The sequence below is a fragment of the Trichosurus vulpecula genome, chromosome 8 (assembly GCF_011100635.1).
Source record: "Trichosurus vulpecula isolate mTriVul1 chromosome 8, mTriVul1.pri, whole genome shotgun sequence".
Lineage (NCBI taxonomy): Eukaryota > Metazoa > Chordata > Mammalia > Diprotodontia > Phalangeridae > Trichosurus > Trichosurus vulpecula.
In genome coordinates, this window is record NC_050580.1 from 264,214,158 (window position 1) to 264,230,459 (window position 16,302).

A 16,302-nucleotide genomic window follows, 5' to 3' on the forward strand; every position below is an offset into this window, starting at 1 on the left:
TGATGACACCTGAAATGCTTTAAGAAGAAAAGACAGAGCCATTTGCGCAGGGCTCTCACTTGTGGTGGTGCTGATGCAGAGACTCTGGGCAGCTGTAGCTAAGAGCCCTCCAGCTTGTAACCCAAATGCTGAGACTTTGTTAAACTCTGGTAACTATGTATTGAGATTTGAATCAGACAAGGTCTGTCTGTTGAGGTTCGTACTTTGTATTTTGTTCTGAAGCTCAGGGTGCTAGCTTTTTCCCCAGAACTAAGTGAATGGTATTTGTATGCTTAATTAAAGTAAGCTTGTCAACCCCTTAACATTGCTTTCCTTAGTAAAGCAGATCAAAAGAACCTGGGCTTTAGCAATGTGCTGGTAGCTCTTGTTGGTGGACTTGGTCTTTCACCCCCACAACAGCTGCTAGCTGGATTGTTGCAACAGTGTAATAGTAATTAAGGTGGGACTTTTTGCTGTTCTCTTAAGTGCCTTTAATGTTTCTGGCCTTTGAATGGGGCAGATAAAGTGGGATCTTTTTGTCTTGGAGTATTTCTCAGCACCGAGACAATTGGGAGTCGTTAATTTGTACCTGATGTGATACTGGGGATGGGGAACTTTCCCACACCCAGCCTGGGTGAGGTTGCCCTCAGGGCTCTGACCTGGATATAATTGAGGAGAGTTTGACTTTTGGGGCACACTCATGGAAGGAGCTTTGAGACTCTGGGCAAGCTGTAATTGCCCCCTGGCTTTGTAACCCAGACAGATAGGATGTTGATGCTTCTCTGGTAACTATGAATTGTGATTTGAGTCAGACAAGGTCTGTCTGTTGAGGTTTGTAATTTGTTTGTGTTTGCCTTGAAGTTCAGGGGGTTGATCTTTCCCCCCTGAACTAAGTGAATGATATAAGTATGCTTGATTAAAGTGAGATTGTTAACCCCTTAAAGTTGTTTTCCTTAGAAAAGCTGATCCAAGAACCTGTGCTGGTCGTTGGTGAGGCTTACACCCCTACAGCAACAAGTTCAGCACTCTCTCCACTATGCCGTTAAGACTAGCGTATGGGCTTCCAAGCCAGTGGCTAGATAGCGTTCATTCCTATTTACTTACAGCCTTTAAACTCAAGATCCTAACACATAACTAATCACTTTGAATGAAGAACTGTCTCTAGCAAAAACCCACCGGCTTTATATGAGAAAAGGATGGTAGGTTGCAGCTGTACTTAATTATAAAGTATTTACCAAAACTACATGATTTCTTAGGTTTGTTCTTATATTTCCATGATCTTATGATGTTTGGTGTTGGGAACTTATGCCCCCCTTTCACTTACACATTCAGATACCTTGGAGTTAGGAAGAACCTAGAGATAATATTGGCTAATCTATTTGTTTTCTGGAAAGAGATGGTGTCTTGTATATAGTCTCCATCAGAGAACTTCAAATCAGCCCCCCAAGAAGGGGTGGCTCCCAACAGACTAGAATTCAGAGACAAATTATAAAGAGCTTTTCTATGACCTAGGAAAAATAGCATTTGAAACACCTAGAAATTCAAGAGAGAAAATCCAAAAAAAGAAGCCAGTTGGAAAGTGCAAGGCCTCAAATGTCTATGCACAAAACTTAGGCAATGGACAAGATGTACTAGAGGCCAATGTAGGGAGGGAAAATTGACCTTATAGTTATCACTGAGCTTTGGCTGGCTGTGACACATTGCTGGAATATGGTTCTGCATGGGCATACCTTGTTCAAAAGAAAGAGGATTGGTAAAAGTTGGGGAGAAGTAGCATCCTATATTTAGAAGTTATATTCATGTTTTGGAATTCAGGAACAGGAAGAGGAAGTATGGTGGAGAGCATTTTTTTGAACATTAATAAAGGAAGAAACAAAAATAACACATACCCTAAATTTGTGGAAAACAGATTTCAAATGGTTGAGAGGAAGTATAGATAGAACCTCATAGATTAAGATTCTAGATGGGGGGAGTCATCCTAGGAAGGATGAGAAACTCAAGAATTAAATTCTGAAGACCCAAGAAAAAGAATTTTGATATGGGGGGAAACGGAGTTGTTCTCTAAAGAAACAAATCAATATGAATGCACAAAGAACACATTTTTATTTTGTTTTTTGTTTTTTTCTGAAGGTGGAGGGACTCATTCTTTATTTCAAAAAACATTATCAATTTTCGGTATCAAAACACCTGCACTATTCGTTCCTCTTTCTCCAAATTGGTTCCCAAATAGACCACACCAAAGGAGAGTACATTTAGGCCAATTAGCTGTAGGATACAAAATTAACAGACTTCACGGAAACCTTGGGAAAAAAAATTAAAAAAAAAAAAGGAATTAAGATCAGCACACTGCCAGTTCATGCACTGCAGACAGAGAGCACTCACAGCCAGATGGGGGTGGAGGTGGGGTAAGGGTGGTCCTGGTGCTCCCCACATGAGAGAAATAAAGCTTCAAAATAATGTATATATGAATTTTTTTTTAAAACAAAGTTTTGTACACAAGCTATTCAAGATTTCTCCAGCACTGAGTGATACAAAGCCCAATGAGATGGCACTTTCAGAGACAGCAGCTTCAGATCCAGGAAGAGGTAATGAGATGACTTTCACTTGGCTAATCAGAGGCAAAAACATTTTTCAAAGAAGGTGAAGTGGGGATAAGAGTAGATACCCCAGTTTCTGGGACACATGATCCGTTCTGTGATCGAAGGAGGAAAGGAAAGACAATTTGGTCTCAAAGAGATCTTGTCTGTGTAATTTGCTTGTTTTCTACTGATGCAAATGTTTTAAAAAATGGGGAAAGAAAAAATAAACACCCCAAGATATCTTAAAGCTGAAAACCTGAACAGCCTTCTTTTTTGGCAAACACCTTCTGGATTGACCTTTCTGGTTTGGCTGGTGCTTGGTCCAGAACATTGAGGTTTCCATGGTGCAGTTTTTTCTTGGGCTATGTTCAGCTCTCAGTAGGACAGGCTAGCACCTCTTTCCCTCTTCTATGGAGAGGGGGTATTGTTTAGGTAGAAAGATTTATCATCCAAAAGAAAGGTGATTAGACGCAGCCTAGGAGCCAGGGAATTATCTGGAACGCCTTACAAATGGTTGCTACGACAACGAAAAAGGTAATTACAAAATGTTGACATCATACAACGTGCTTTTAAAGACACTACCGCATGGAGCCCACGTTCCCCAAAGTGCTCAGGCCTTGGCCCATGCTGGAAATCGGGGGAGAGCTCCAGAGACAGCTTGGTGAAATGGACACGGGGAGCCGGGAAGGGAGTGAGCAAGGCCCGGAGAAGAAAGCAGGCTCCAGGTTCAGGATCAACCCTCGGTTTGGAGGTCCAGCTGGCCTCGGGGGAAGTCGGGGTGAGCAGAAGGAGCAGCCACAGGGCGGTGCTGGGGGGAGGGGCTTCTATACCTTGTTCAGGTTCAGCAGAGTCCGGGCCAGCATCATCTGCGTGCGGAGGTGCGCTTCCTTGCTGCACTTCAGTTTAGCTTCCAAGTCCTCGATCTTCTTTCCCATATTGGCCGTCAAACTCTCCGCGAGCTCGGCCCGGGTCTGGGTCACCTTGAATTTATCGGTGAGGATCTTTATCTCCCGCTCATAAAGATCTTTTCTCTGAGAAGTCTTTTCTTCAGCGGCGCTCGGACCCGTCGGGCTCTGCTGCGTCAGTCCGCTCTGCTCATCTGTCTCCGGGCGAGGGGCCTCAGCCCTAGCAGGCTGCTCCTCTGGGCGCCCCGAGTCGCCCTCGATCACCAGCTGTTGGACCATCTCCGAGAACTTCCCCTCCGTGGCCGCCAGCATGTGCACGGCCTCTTTCAGTTGCATTTCTTGCAGCTCCATCATCTCCTCATCCTTCATGGCCCGACCTTCAATGACCCTCATGGCTCTCTCATTCTCACTAGCCACCTTCTCCGCCTCTCCTAGCCTACGCAGAGTGGTCTCCAGGAGCTCCTGAGCGCTGTCCAGCTCCTCCTCCACCCCCTGGAGCCGACGGCTCAAGGAAGCCACCTCCGTCTCAGCCTGTTCCCAAGCCAGCTTCTCAGCCTCCAACTCCCGCCGGACACTCGCGGTCCTGTCCTCGGCATCATTGGCCTGCTGCCGCAGGATGTGAAGCTTGCTCTTCATCAGCTCGTAGTCGGTATGGGCCATGGTGCCTGCCCAGTTCCAGCTGCCACCTCCTCCGTTCGGGGCTGCTGCAGCTCCACCTCCCTAACAAATTTGTAAAAGAGATATTCGTAAGAGAGGCAAGGCCCGGTACCAGAGGATGAATGCAAGGACATGACATAGGTCTGCAAGCATAGGGTCAGGAGTCTTAAAGGGCAAAATGAATGTGCCAAAGCTAGCAAAGAAAACGAAGGGCAACAAAATGGCATTTCATTTAGGTTATGTTGGGGAAAAGAGGACGATATTTTCTTTCCTACTCAGGAGAATGACCTTTGGCCTTGAAAGGACAGTATACAAATGGCTATGAGGTTAATACCAAGATAAATAAGGTGCTATTAAAAGTAAAAATGTTGTCTCAGTTTTCAAAAAAGGGAATTCTCAAGACAACAGGCCAGTGAACTACACTATGACTTCTGGAAAAATTCTAAAGTGTGTTATTATAGAGACAACATAGACATTCCTATAAGGTTATACCTACCATTTTTAATTAGCACCCAATGAAGAACACTAAACATTCAAATTTATCATTTCATCTGCGAACTCATCAATGTGGGTATTCTCTTTAATGATACAGTTCAGAATCCTATGCAGTTCTCATCCAAGTGCTCCCATAAAGTAGTACTTGAAACCAGCATCCAGGGGACCTTCCTCACATTACCATGATATCGTGTGGACATCAATGGAACGCAAGGTCTGACCATCGTTTATCCTTCCTTCTTGTTATGTGACTAGCCTCGTATCTTTTTCCGATAGCATATTTTTGATGACACACTTTTTGTACGTCTAGATATTTCCTCTTTTTAAATGTTTCACATCCTGCTTATGCCCACAATATGTTGTTCCTTTGCTTTGTGAGTGATCTTAAACTTCAGTTCTTTGCGTATTCCCTAACACTTAGCTATGCAACATCCCTGGCAGGACACAGGAGTTTAAAAGGATAGACCTTGGTTTAGGAGAGAATCTGGGGGTCATTAAAGAAATCAAGCAGTTTTCCAAGGAGAGGCCAGTTCATTCTTCTCCTGTTCTATTCTAAGCCCAGCCCAATGTCAATATCTGTCCAGCACCTGTGTACTAATGGAGGACCTCTTATCAATATCAGCAAAATGGAATGATGGTATCTAGAAGAGTTACTAGCCATCAAAATTACATTCAGGGAAAGGGAATCTCTGCTTGAAGGGGCATAAGATGTCATCCAAGTTCTTATGGACTATCATTTTATATTTCCTTCATTCCATGAGCTCTTCCTTGTATACATTCTCTCTAATGATGCATATCACAACCTGTTCACACCTTTTGGTCCTATGTATTTCTTATATGTTTTCTCTCTTAAACCCTCCATAAGGAGCTCTTTTCAGATTTTCCCCCTATGGTTAATCAGAGATCAAAGTGCACTAGCCACTGGATGGACTATGTTCCTTGCTCTGGAGTGTCTCCATTTCCAAAAGAGAGAACCGTCAATAAGTAATTATCCTCCCTTGAACTCCTCCAATCTTCCAGGTGAACTTCAATCAACATCTCCAAAGCAGCTTCCTGAATCAACTCTTGTTTATCTCATTCGAGGCCTACTATACATCGCTACCAAGGAGGCCTGTGCAGTTGCTGTATCCCCATCTTACTGCAATGTAATCCTGCTTTATTCATCAAGCACGGTTTTATGCCAACTCGAATAGCTGCTCTGCATAAGAAAAACAATCCGTGTATGTAATGTTTCCCTAAATAAAGTTATGTTATTGGAATGATACTACTGTTTACTTAAAAATGTAATAATTTATCTGATTCCTCCAAGTTATTCTGCCTTAGGACAATTATTTCTTCTTCTATATGAAAATTCCTACTGAAGGCAAAAGAAAATTGGGAAAACACATAGGAGGAGGCTATGTCCCTGTAGGGTTTTGACACTGGTACAATTTGATCCTCTCAAGGGGAAATTACAATACTGAGAATAGTATAAAGCCCTTCATGTAGAAGACGACACCACCAACATACTGCCATCAAAGCATCTTCTTGGAGTTTTTTTTTTCCAGTAGTAAGGATGGAATTACAATGATACAGCTACATGGTTTCCCTCTGGTGACCAAGGTCAGGTATTTGTAAGACGGCTGGCCTGGGTTAGGGCTATTGTCTGTGGCCTTGGAAAAGACAGCAGCTAATCAGCTCCCCTGGGGATTGAACCCTTGACCTTGGCCTCATTAGTCTGGCACTCGAACCATTTGAATTAACCTTCCCTCCATCAGCCTCTCCAAGTTGCCATGTGTTACATCACCACATCATTCTAGTGCTTGAACCAATTGAATTAACCTTTCTTCCATCAATCTTTCTGAGCTTCCATGTGTTACATCACTGCATCATTCTTGTATTTGAACAAATTGAATTAACTTTCCTTCCATAAATCTCTCCAAGCTATCATGTGTTATATCAGAGGCCTCAAACTCCTGCTTGCCTGGCAAAACCCCCAAGTACAGCATGAACCATATTACAATTGGGAAATGTTTAACAAAATAAATAAAAATACAACACAACATAGATAATGTTGATTTGTGGTTTTCTACATCCATTTGAAGCCTGTAGGGATCAGTTTCTATTTGAGTTTGACACCATTATATTGTATTGCTACAGAATCATAACAAAGTTTGAGTGAAATGACTAGGTCAAGAGGAAAAACTGACAAGGCCCATAACAAAATAAAGCAAAACCAAACCAATATTTCATAGAAAGGCAAAAACTCATGTCCTTTCTATGGTGCCTAATGCTAGCGTGGGGAGTTATTTCGGGTTCTTTTTTGAACTTTAGCATTAGTTTGCCTTTCTTCTCCTTATCCCCGCTGATGGTACATGTATTTCGGCTTCTCTTATTATCTTGGCTATAAATTATTAGGAGAGAGAACAAGAAAGAAGTATACAAACCAGCATTTAAGATTATAGGACATTATTCTTAAGTCCTCATGCTATCTCTGAGATAGAATAAGGAAACATATATTCATATGCCGTCATAATTTGCATCTTGAGGCAGCACGGTTTTTATTCTGTTTAATTACAGGTAAGCATCCTGGCCTCTAGTTACTTGTTTTCAAAATGAAGGAATTACTGAAATGGGATGCAGCAGATCCTAAAAGCAAATTTTCCATAGGCAATGAGCAGAAAACTGAAAGCAGTCGCTAATTGTCAGAAACCATGCGTTAACATGCAACCTTTCAGAAATACCAAAGTCTAAATACACTCATAAGGCAGCTAGATTTTCAAAATGCAGTCAGGGAAAAAAAAATTCAGCACAGCTGCTCAGTTTGCTAACGACTAATAGTGTCTCCTATATCATGAGTCTCTTCTGCTTAGGAACGACACAGGCAATAGCTAGTTCCAGTTACCCCATTGTCTGAACCCTCCAGAGAGCAAAACATAGTTTGCTGTCTTGGGATCCAGGGAATTAGTGATTTTGAATGGCAAAGCTGATATTTCTTCTGGGGAAAAAGAGGAAAAATAAGAGACTATTTTCAGCATGTCTTCAGGGAAAGACACTGGGAGTATTCTGTAAATTCGCAGGTATACTGTCATCGATTCCCATTCAAGGAAGTAGCTGAGTTATAAGACAAAATCCAGCAAAGCAATTTGATAACTTATTATAAAAATGCAGTTAATCATGATTCCACGGGAAGAGTATAATCCTGTCTACCTAAAAATGGAGCTGAATTATGGCAGTAATCTGGTCACAGCTCCCACAAGTCTGAAAATCATTTTTAAGAATTTATTTACTGTAGCACTATATTTCTCATAGATTTAGTTACAAAACTCCCTAATTATGTGCAAAGCCCAAAGTATAGTTTGGTATCTGGATTTTATAGAAGAAAAATGTCTTGTAATATTCAGATGTTTAAACTATACTCCCCTACAATTAATATCAGGTATTTTTTTCCTGAAAAATCTAATCTTAAAAGGGGGAGAGGGGGAGGGGGAGGAAATGAGAATGAATTTGATTATTCATGGCTTCAATGGGGGGGGGGCAGGGGGGGTACGACTACTCCCTTATTTTTACTGACACTTCTGCCAGGCCAAAATCTTCAGTGTCACAGAATAGGAAAACAGCAAAGGTTTTTGGAAAAATCTGCTGTCAAGTCAGAATAATTCAAGTGAATCAACAAGGAAGTCAACGGGGAAATCAGCAAAGCCACCATCAAACATGGTGATTTTAAAAAGAAAACAAAACCATACCAAATAACAACAACCACCACAATAACCACCATAGTCCCTCCTGTTGAACTGATGTGGGGGGGAGTGGCCTATAAAGTACATAGGCATGAACACTACATTAGAAAATTTGTCAATTCAAGCCACAGCATATGTGCCTTAAGTCATGCACATGTCTCCAACAGCCACAAGGTGGCAAAGTATACAAATCTACATCCTTGAAATTATTTCCATCAATCAGAACTAAGAAGAGCCTGCCTATTTTTTTTTTTTTTTTTTTTAGCATTAATTGGCCTAATGCTCATACATAGTTCTAAAATGACCGGCTCCTACAGAATACTTTTACTTTTCTGTATTCTTAGCCTGATTGGTTATTTAGAATATTTTTATCATGAGAACTGACAAAGTTTGGAAGTGTTTTTTTTAAATAGTATATCTCATTTAAGCCTCACAATAATCCTGTGAGTTAGGTACTCCCAAGGTTGAGTACTCAGACCTTGTAAGAGGTGAGATTTGGGTCTAAGACCTCCTGACTATGTCTGGCATGCTATGCACTATTCCATTACTGCTTCTGATATATTCAGATATTAAAGATGAAAAGATTGATTCTCTAATTAGAGATTATGTGAGAAAAATCACTAAAATGCTCATACTCTGACTCCGAATTACCAATGCTAGGGGTATGTGTATGATCCGCAAAAGAGATTTAAGAAGAATCCTATAGACACCAAAACGCTCAAAGATATACTTTTTTTTAATGGAAGCAAAAAAAAAAAATGGAAACGAAGATGAGGCCCCCAAAATGGGCTTAGCAAAGTATGTTATATAAAAGTAACAGAAACAGTGACCGCGCAGAAATCAGAGAAATTTGAAAGACACGTGTGAACTCGTGTTGCATGGAACAGAACCAAGAAAACAATATGCACAAAAACTGCAGTGATGTAAATGAAAATAATAAAAAAACTTAGACTCCAGAGGAATGAAATGATAAATCTTGGTTCCAAAAAGCTGAAATTAGGAAGCATTTTTCTTTTCTCAATAGAAAGATAGTGGAGTATAGAAGCAGAACGCACTATGCATTGTCAGATATCGTCGATATATTGGTTTTGCTGAAAATTTGCTCTTTGCTGCAAGGGAGGGTTCTAAAGTTAGTATAATGGGTATAGGGAAGTGAGAGAAAAATAAAAAAGCAAAGGAAAGATGGCTTTTTCCTCTTAAAATTATTTCCCTCTATTTTGTACGCAGAAGCAAGTGTATGAGCACAGAGATAGGAACAGTTCAACAACTCAAAACTAAATGTGACTGTGTGATTAAAAACAATTATAATACATGTGCTAAAAATGGTCTAAGGAGGCTAGGTTATCAGTAAGAACATGAATTATTACTGAACTTTTTATTAAAATGTTATTTTGGGACCAATTAAGGAAATATTTTGGATAAGTAAATTACACTTGATGAGATGGTAAAGACCAATCTAGGATAAACCCTTGTTGACACAAGGCCTCCCCTGCCTCCAGTCCTCCTTCCCTTCCCAAGCTAGCCAAATAAAACTTTCCAAACTCTATTCTTCAGATTCTCTTGCTTGTTGCTTCTATGGAGGACTTGATCAGTGTCTCCGTGGCTTAATTAATTCTGCATTAGACAAACCAGTCTTGTAAATTAAAGCCTTGAAAGCATTTCTATGCAATTAACAACTCTTCCTGGGTGCAGTGGGGAATACTAAGTGGAAAAAAAAAAACCTAAATCCAGCCACAAGGAGAAAAAAAATGTTAATATTCTCTGGAGCTTAAGAGAATTTCCCCTACAAGAGTTAGTAGAAAATTAAAGCTGGATGATATTTTTTTAGTCAATGTTAGAATTTCCAGAAAAAAAGACCCATTCTGCCAAAATTCTACTGCTTCCCAAAGTACAGATGAATCAAAGGCAGAAAAATGCTTCCCCTCCTCTTCTTGTTTCTTTTATTTCTCCTTCAGTTTCCTGCCTTTCTAAGGAGAAAAAATTTTATGGACTCTGGAGATAACTGAAAACACAGAAGAGTTGAACTTAAAAAAATACCGACGCCACCTAAACAGGACCTGTGATCTGTCCCCACAGACTTGAAGACAGCGTGTAAATTCACCTTCTTGTTAGCCAATCAAATCTAGCTAAGCACCTTTTGACTTCCTTTTTTTCTCTGCGTTGTTTTTTTTTCTTTAATCCATTCTTTCTTTTTGCAATCTGTAATTATGAGACTGTGCTTTAACTACCTGGGAAGAAATGAAGATAAGGATAGAAAGGAAGAGAAGAAGGAATTGAGAGTCTTGGCAATAGAAAAAAATTCCCGCTTTAAAAAAAAAATGAGACCAAAAACCACAGATTTAGAGCTAGAAAGGTTCTTAGTGGCTATCTAGTACAACCTCCTAATTTTACAGAGGAGGAAACTGAGGCACCGAGAGGTTAAATATCTTGTCGAACATCACATAGCTAACAAGTATCAGAGGCAGGATATGAACCCACATTTTCTAGCTGAACCGCAACTCCAAGTCCAGTGTTTATTCACAAAGCAACACTGCTTCACAGCGCACTATTTTTGGTTTTATTTTGTGTTTTCTAGAACAAAGACGATCTGTTGTTTATTGCCGCTGTTCAGTCATTTCAGTTACACCTGCCTCTGTGACCCCATTTGGGGTTTTCTTGGCAAAGATTCTAAAGCAGTTTGCTATTTCCTTCTCCAGATCATTTTACAGATGAGGAAACTGAGGCAAACAGTGTTAAGTGACTTGCCCAGGGTCGCACAGCTAGTGTCTGAGGCTTGTTATAAACTCAGGAAGATGAATCTTCCTGACTCCAGGTCTGGGACTCTACCCACAGTGCCACTTAGCTGCCAAAGAAAGAAGGCTGGAATTATGGTGAATACAAATACCATCATCATAATTAATCATAAAAAAACAAGCATTCCTTAAGCATATACTTTTCGCCAAGCACTCTTAAGTGCTAGGGATGCAAAGAAAGGAAAAAAAAACCAAAGTCTTTGCCCTCAAGGAGATCATATTCTAATTCAGAAGACAGCATGCAAACTGCTATGTCCAAATAAGCTACCATTTAAGTGGGAGGAAGTCACTGAGAAGACACCCGTGGGGGTGGGGATAGAGTTGGGGATAAGAAAGGCCTCTTGCAGAAAGGAGGCTCTGAACAAAGTCTGAAGTGGAGCCAGGAGGCAGTGGTGAACAAGAAATGCATCCCATGAACTGGAGGACAACCGGAGGAATAAAGAAAGATGGAATGGTGGAAGGGAGAACAGCAAGAAGGCCGATGGTTCTGGATCAAAAAGTGCTCAGAGGAAAGTGAAGTGTAAGAAGACGGAAATGAAGGAAGGAGTGGAAGGCATGGGGGCCTGTAGGCTTTGATAATGATGGCGCCAAGAAGTGTCTGCACTATCTGGAACCAACATGGTGACTTTCCAAAGTGTGAATGGGCTACCATGCCACCCAAGGAGGGATAAATGGCCCACATCAGAACAATGGATCGGGTGAAAGGTTTCTTGTCAATCAATCTTGAAATAAGCTCTGTGAGTAGCCCATGAACCTTTACCTTTGAGAAGGGGGGGGGGAAGGGAGGGGGAGAGGAGAGGAGAGGAAAGACACAAACTTCATCTAGATCATGTATGTGAAGTTAGCAAACATTCCTAGACACAATGACCTTGTAGTCAATATGGTGGCAAGGATGGGGCAAACCGGGCAACTTGGTGGTTTTTGTGGTTGTTCAGTCATTTCAGTCTGGTTCAACTCTTTGTGACCGCATTCAGGGTTTTCTTGGCAAAGATAGTGGAGCAGTTTGCCCTTTCCTTCTCCAGCCCATTTACAGATTAGGAAACTGAGGCAAACAGGGTTAAGTGACTTGTCTAGGGTCATGCAGCTAGTAAGTGTCCGAGGCGAGATTTCAATTCAGGAATCCAATTCAATTCAGTCCAGTCTGGCATTGGATCCACTGTGCTACATAGCTCCCTCAACTTGTTTACGAGCCATTCCTAATGTCTCTTTCTCAGTTTCTGTGAATATCCCAGAGAGAACAATCTGATTTAAGGGCAGAGACCCAGAGATCTGGGCTGCTCACAGTCAGGGTTTGCATCTCACGGTGTGGCCAGGCCACCACTTGATTCATGACCCTTTGAGCCTTTGTGTTCCTTCTCAGGTCCTCAACCATGGTCTCCCTACATCAGGGAAACTTAGTTCTGATCCTGGCTCTTGTTACTGAGTTTTTGGCTGTGGGCCTGTCACTTCAGTTTCCTCAACTATAGACTTAGGAAAGTGAATTAGGTGATCTTTAAGTGTCTTTCCAGCTCTAGCATATAGGAGTTGCTTGATAAATGCTTGTTGACTTTACTTACCCTATGTTCTACGATTCCCTGAACTATGGGGGATATCCCCGCAAAGGGCCTCTTTAAAAAAAAAAAAAGAATTCATACTTTCATTAGTGCAGGGAATTCCAGTGATAAAAGTCCCTCTGCCAATGCAGGTTAGCACCTGCTATGCAACCTATAGTCTTAGAAATTTCCTTGTGGCTTTGTGAAACCAAGTAACCTGCCCAGGGTCAGAGATCTAGTAGCATGGGTCACATGGGAAGACTTGAACACAGGTCTTCCTGACTCCAAGGTCAACTTTCTATCCACCCTATTATCTTTTCATAATAGATTTTTAAAAGTAGTCATCAGTTATTGCAGTTGAAGAGGAAAAAGGCCTAGGCTGGCCCTTCCTAGAGAAAACCGAAAGGGGTAACTGGTGAAATGAAAAGAACACCAGATTTGGAAGCAGACCATCAGGGCCCCCAGATCTGCCTCTGCTATGAACCAACTGTGTGACCTTGGGTTTTTCCTCTAGGCCTCAGTTATCTAACCTACACAGTACAGGGACTGTACTAAATAATCTCAGATTCCTCATACTTCTAAAACCCACCATCCCTAAATCCAGGGACACGTTGCTGATTCATGGACTTTTAAAAAAAATTCAGATTTTGTGCTTCGGTTGTCATCTATAAAATGGACATAAAGACAACTTTTTCATATCTCCCTAGGAAAAATACGGTAAAAATATTTTTTAAAAAAACCTTTGGAATTCAGCCAAAAGAGAGATTTAGATGTTTTGTTATTTATTCTGGAAACGAGCACCATGTTCTACACAGCACGCATGTTTGTACCTCATAACTGGAAAGTGATTTGTGGTACTTTGCCCAAGCATAAAGATGTGTTGTTATGATGCTTAGTATATTTTAACTTTCCGGTTGTAGAACATCATATCAACTTAAAAAATTGGGTAATTCACGGAGGATAATTTCATTTAAAACTCATGAGTAGACATCCCACTTACTTTTGATCATTGGACAGAGAAGAAGGAGAGTGCTACAGGGGAGGTTTGGAGAGAAAAAGGAAAAGACAAGTGATTAGAAGACAAAGTCATACCACGGAGTAAACCCTAACAGGAACGATCTGTGAAGATTTCAGTTTATCCCTTTTCGGATCAAGAGGGCATCTTTTACTTTTGCATGGGTCCAAATTTACTTTTTGATGCCTATTATGAAATGGTTGCTATGCCACTTACTAGCTGCTTGACCTTGGAGAAAATCACTGGGCTTTAGTTTCATAGAATTATGAAAAAATAGACTTTGAGAGTTTGAAGGAACCTAAATGGCCTCTAATTCAACCCATTCATGCTAAGTAGTCATCTAACCTCTTCTGGAACATCTCCAAGGAGAAGGAAAACCACCACATCTTACTTAAGTCAGTACATTTCAACAGCTCTAACTGGATCCAAGTCTAATTGGATTTGACAACTCCGATCGGGAACTTTTCCCCAGTCATCAGGCCTAAATTCAATTCTTTGCAACTTCTACCCATTGTTCTATTTTCAGGAGCCAAGTAGAAAAAGTCTAATCCCTCCTCCATGGGATATCCCTTCAAATATTTGAGCACATATTAATATTTGAGCACATATTTGAACACATTCCCCACCCCCACACTTCTCTCCTCCAGATTAAAAACACCCACTTATTTAAGCAAGATCCTCAAAAGACGTGGTCTCCACAACCTTCACTAAACTGATAGTCCTCCTCTGGACACTTTCCTGCTTATCTTTCTTAAACCATGCCAGTTTTGTGCTGAGAGCTGAATATAATAGTCCTCCAGGTGAGATGAGGGCAGAGTATGGTGGGGCCATAATTTCCCTATTTCTAGAAGCTATGCCTCTTAATGCACCCCAAGGTCACATTGGGGCACACTGCAATACAGGCATACCTCGCTTCACCTGCTTCACAGATGTTGCATTGTTTTTACAAAGTGAAGGTTTGTGGCAACCCTGCCTCCAGCACGTCTATTGGTGCCATTTTTCCTTCAGCACGTGCTCACATCATTCCCCCCTGGTGCATCTTGGTAATTCTCGCAATACTTCAAACTTCTTCGTTATTGTTATCTGTTACGGGGATCTGTGATCAGTGATCTTTGAGGTGACTATCAATTGTTCTGTAATTCGTGCTATCATAATTTGTGCCATGAACCATGCCCATAGAAGAGTATAACTTAATAAATGTGTGCTCTTACCGCTTCACTGACAGGCCATTCCACATCTCTCTCCCTCTCCTCAGGCCTCCCTACCCCCTGAGATGCAACAATATTGAAATTAGGCCAATCGATAATTCTACAATGGCCTCTAAGTGTTCAAGCTAAAGGAACAGTCAATGCAGCAGACTTCATTGTTATCATATTTTAAGAAATTGCCACAGTCACCCGAACCTTCAGCAACCACTACATGGAGCAATCAGCAGGCATCACCATAGAGGCAAGACCCTTCACTAGAAAAAAGATCAAGACTTGCTGAAGGCTCAGATGATACCTAGCATTTTTTTTTTAGCAATAAAGTATTTTTAATTAAGGTATGTACATTGTTTTGAGTCTTTTTTTGGACATAAGGCTATTGCACACTTAATAGACCATAGTGAAAACATAACTAAAACCAACAATCCGTGTGTCTTGCTTTATTGCAACTTTTGCTCCATTGCGGTAGTCTGGAACTGAACCTTCAATATCTCTGAGGTACGCCTGTAATCAATATGTTCTAGCTCATAAATACTTTTTTACACTGTCTTCCCTGACTGAATTGAGGGCAGGGGCTAATTTTTCTCTTAGAATCCCAATTACCTGGCATCGTACCTGCCATATTCTGTAGCAGGTGATTAATAAAGACATGTTTGATTGTTTATTGACCTAGAGAGAAGGGAAGGTTTCTGGTAATGGTGGTGGTGGTGGTGTATCTGATTTCATCAGTGTGGGTCCTTCCTTCAGCCTTATTTTTACGGCTTTCTTTTCCTATGCAATTCTTATTCACCCCCCCCACCCCACCCCCCCACAAACCCCGTATAGAGTCTATACCCAATGTGTTGAAAGGCCGCTTTTTCTTTTAGTTTCTTGAAGTACTTACTACCCATCATCCATAGCTGTTCAGTACCTGCCTCATCTCCTTTTCCGGTCGTGCATATCCCGATACCTCCCCCTCCCCCAACTTCTTGTCCACATCGTTGACAAGAGCTTCTTGCATTCTGCTTTTGGCAAGCGTGCATCCTTCCATAGCTCTTTTGGTTACTTTACACTTTAGTTCTTTGGAGATGGTTGTGTTCCATGACTCATGGCCAGGTAGCGTCATACCAGGACATATTGCTAAAAAGTCATCATTTTAAAATAGGATTAAAATATGTTTCAGGACTTTTGGCCAGAAATAAATGAATTGTTTCTATTGACACTTACTAACGCGATGTTCTCCCATTCACCTGGTACCTGTCTTCTCTTGCATATCACCACATAAAAGAACATAACCATCTGCCTATGGAAGATGTGCTCTTACAAATATATATTCTGTATGTTCCAACATGCAACCAAAAAATAAAAGCAAAAACAAAGAATAGCAATAAGACCATGCTCTAGTAAATTTCATTTAGTCTCATTGCTTCATATTCGATTGGCTT

At 41.0% G+C, this 16,302-nt stretch overlaps 1 protein-coding gene across 1 annotated transcript; it reads right to left on the minus strand.

Moving 5' to 3' along the window:
- Nucleotides 1–3,382: 3,382 nt before the first annotated feature.
- On the minus strand, nt 3,383–15,983 carry LOC118829925 (tropomyosin alpha-3 chain-like). The gene is made up of 3 exons (XM_036736738.1): nt 15,789–15,983; nt 12,683–12,733; nt 3,383–4,183 (listed from the first exon to the last, which is right to left on the minus strand). The coding sequence occupies exons 1-3, from the start codon at nt 15,981–15,983 to the stop codon at nt 3,383–3,385; spliced, it is 1,047 nt and encodes a 348-aa protein (XP_036592633.1).
- Between the last annotated feature and the right edge of the window lie 319 nt (nt 15,984–16,302).

Excerpts from the sequence above, each read along its gene's own strand:
- LOC118829925 (XM_036736738.1), bottom strand. The coding sequence starts at position 15,983 with ATGACGCTACCTGGCCATGAGTCATGGAACACAACCATCTCCAAAGAA. Across the intron at positions 12,734-15,788 it reads CGGAAAAGGAGATGAGGCAG|AGGCCCTTTGCGGGGATATC; the intron begins GTACTGAACAGC and ends TTTTTTTTAAAG. Across the intron at positions 4,184-12,682 it reads AGGGAATCGTAGAACATAGG|GGAGGTGGAGCTGCAGCAGC; the intron begins GTAAGTAAAGTC and ends CAAATTTGTTAG.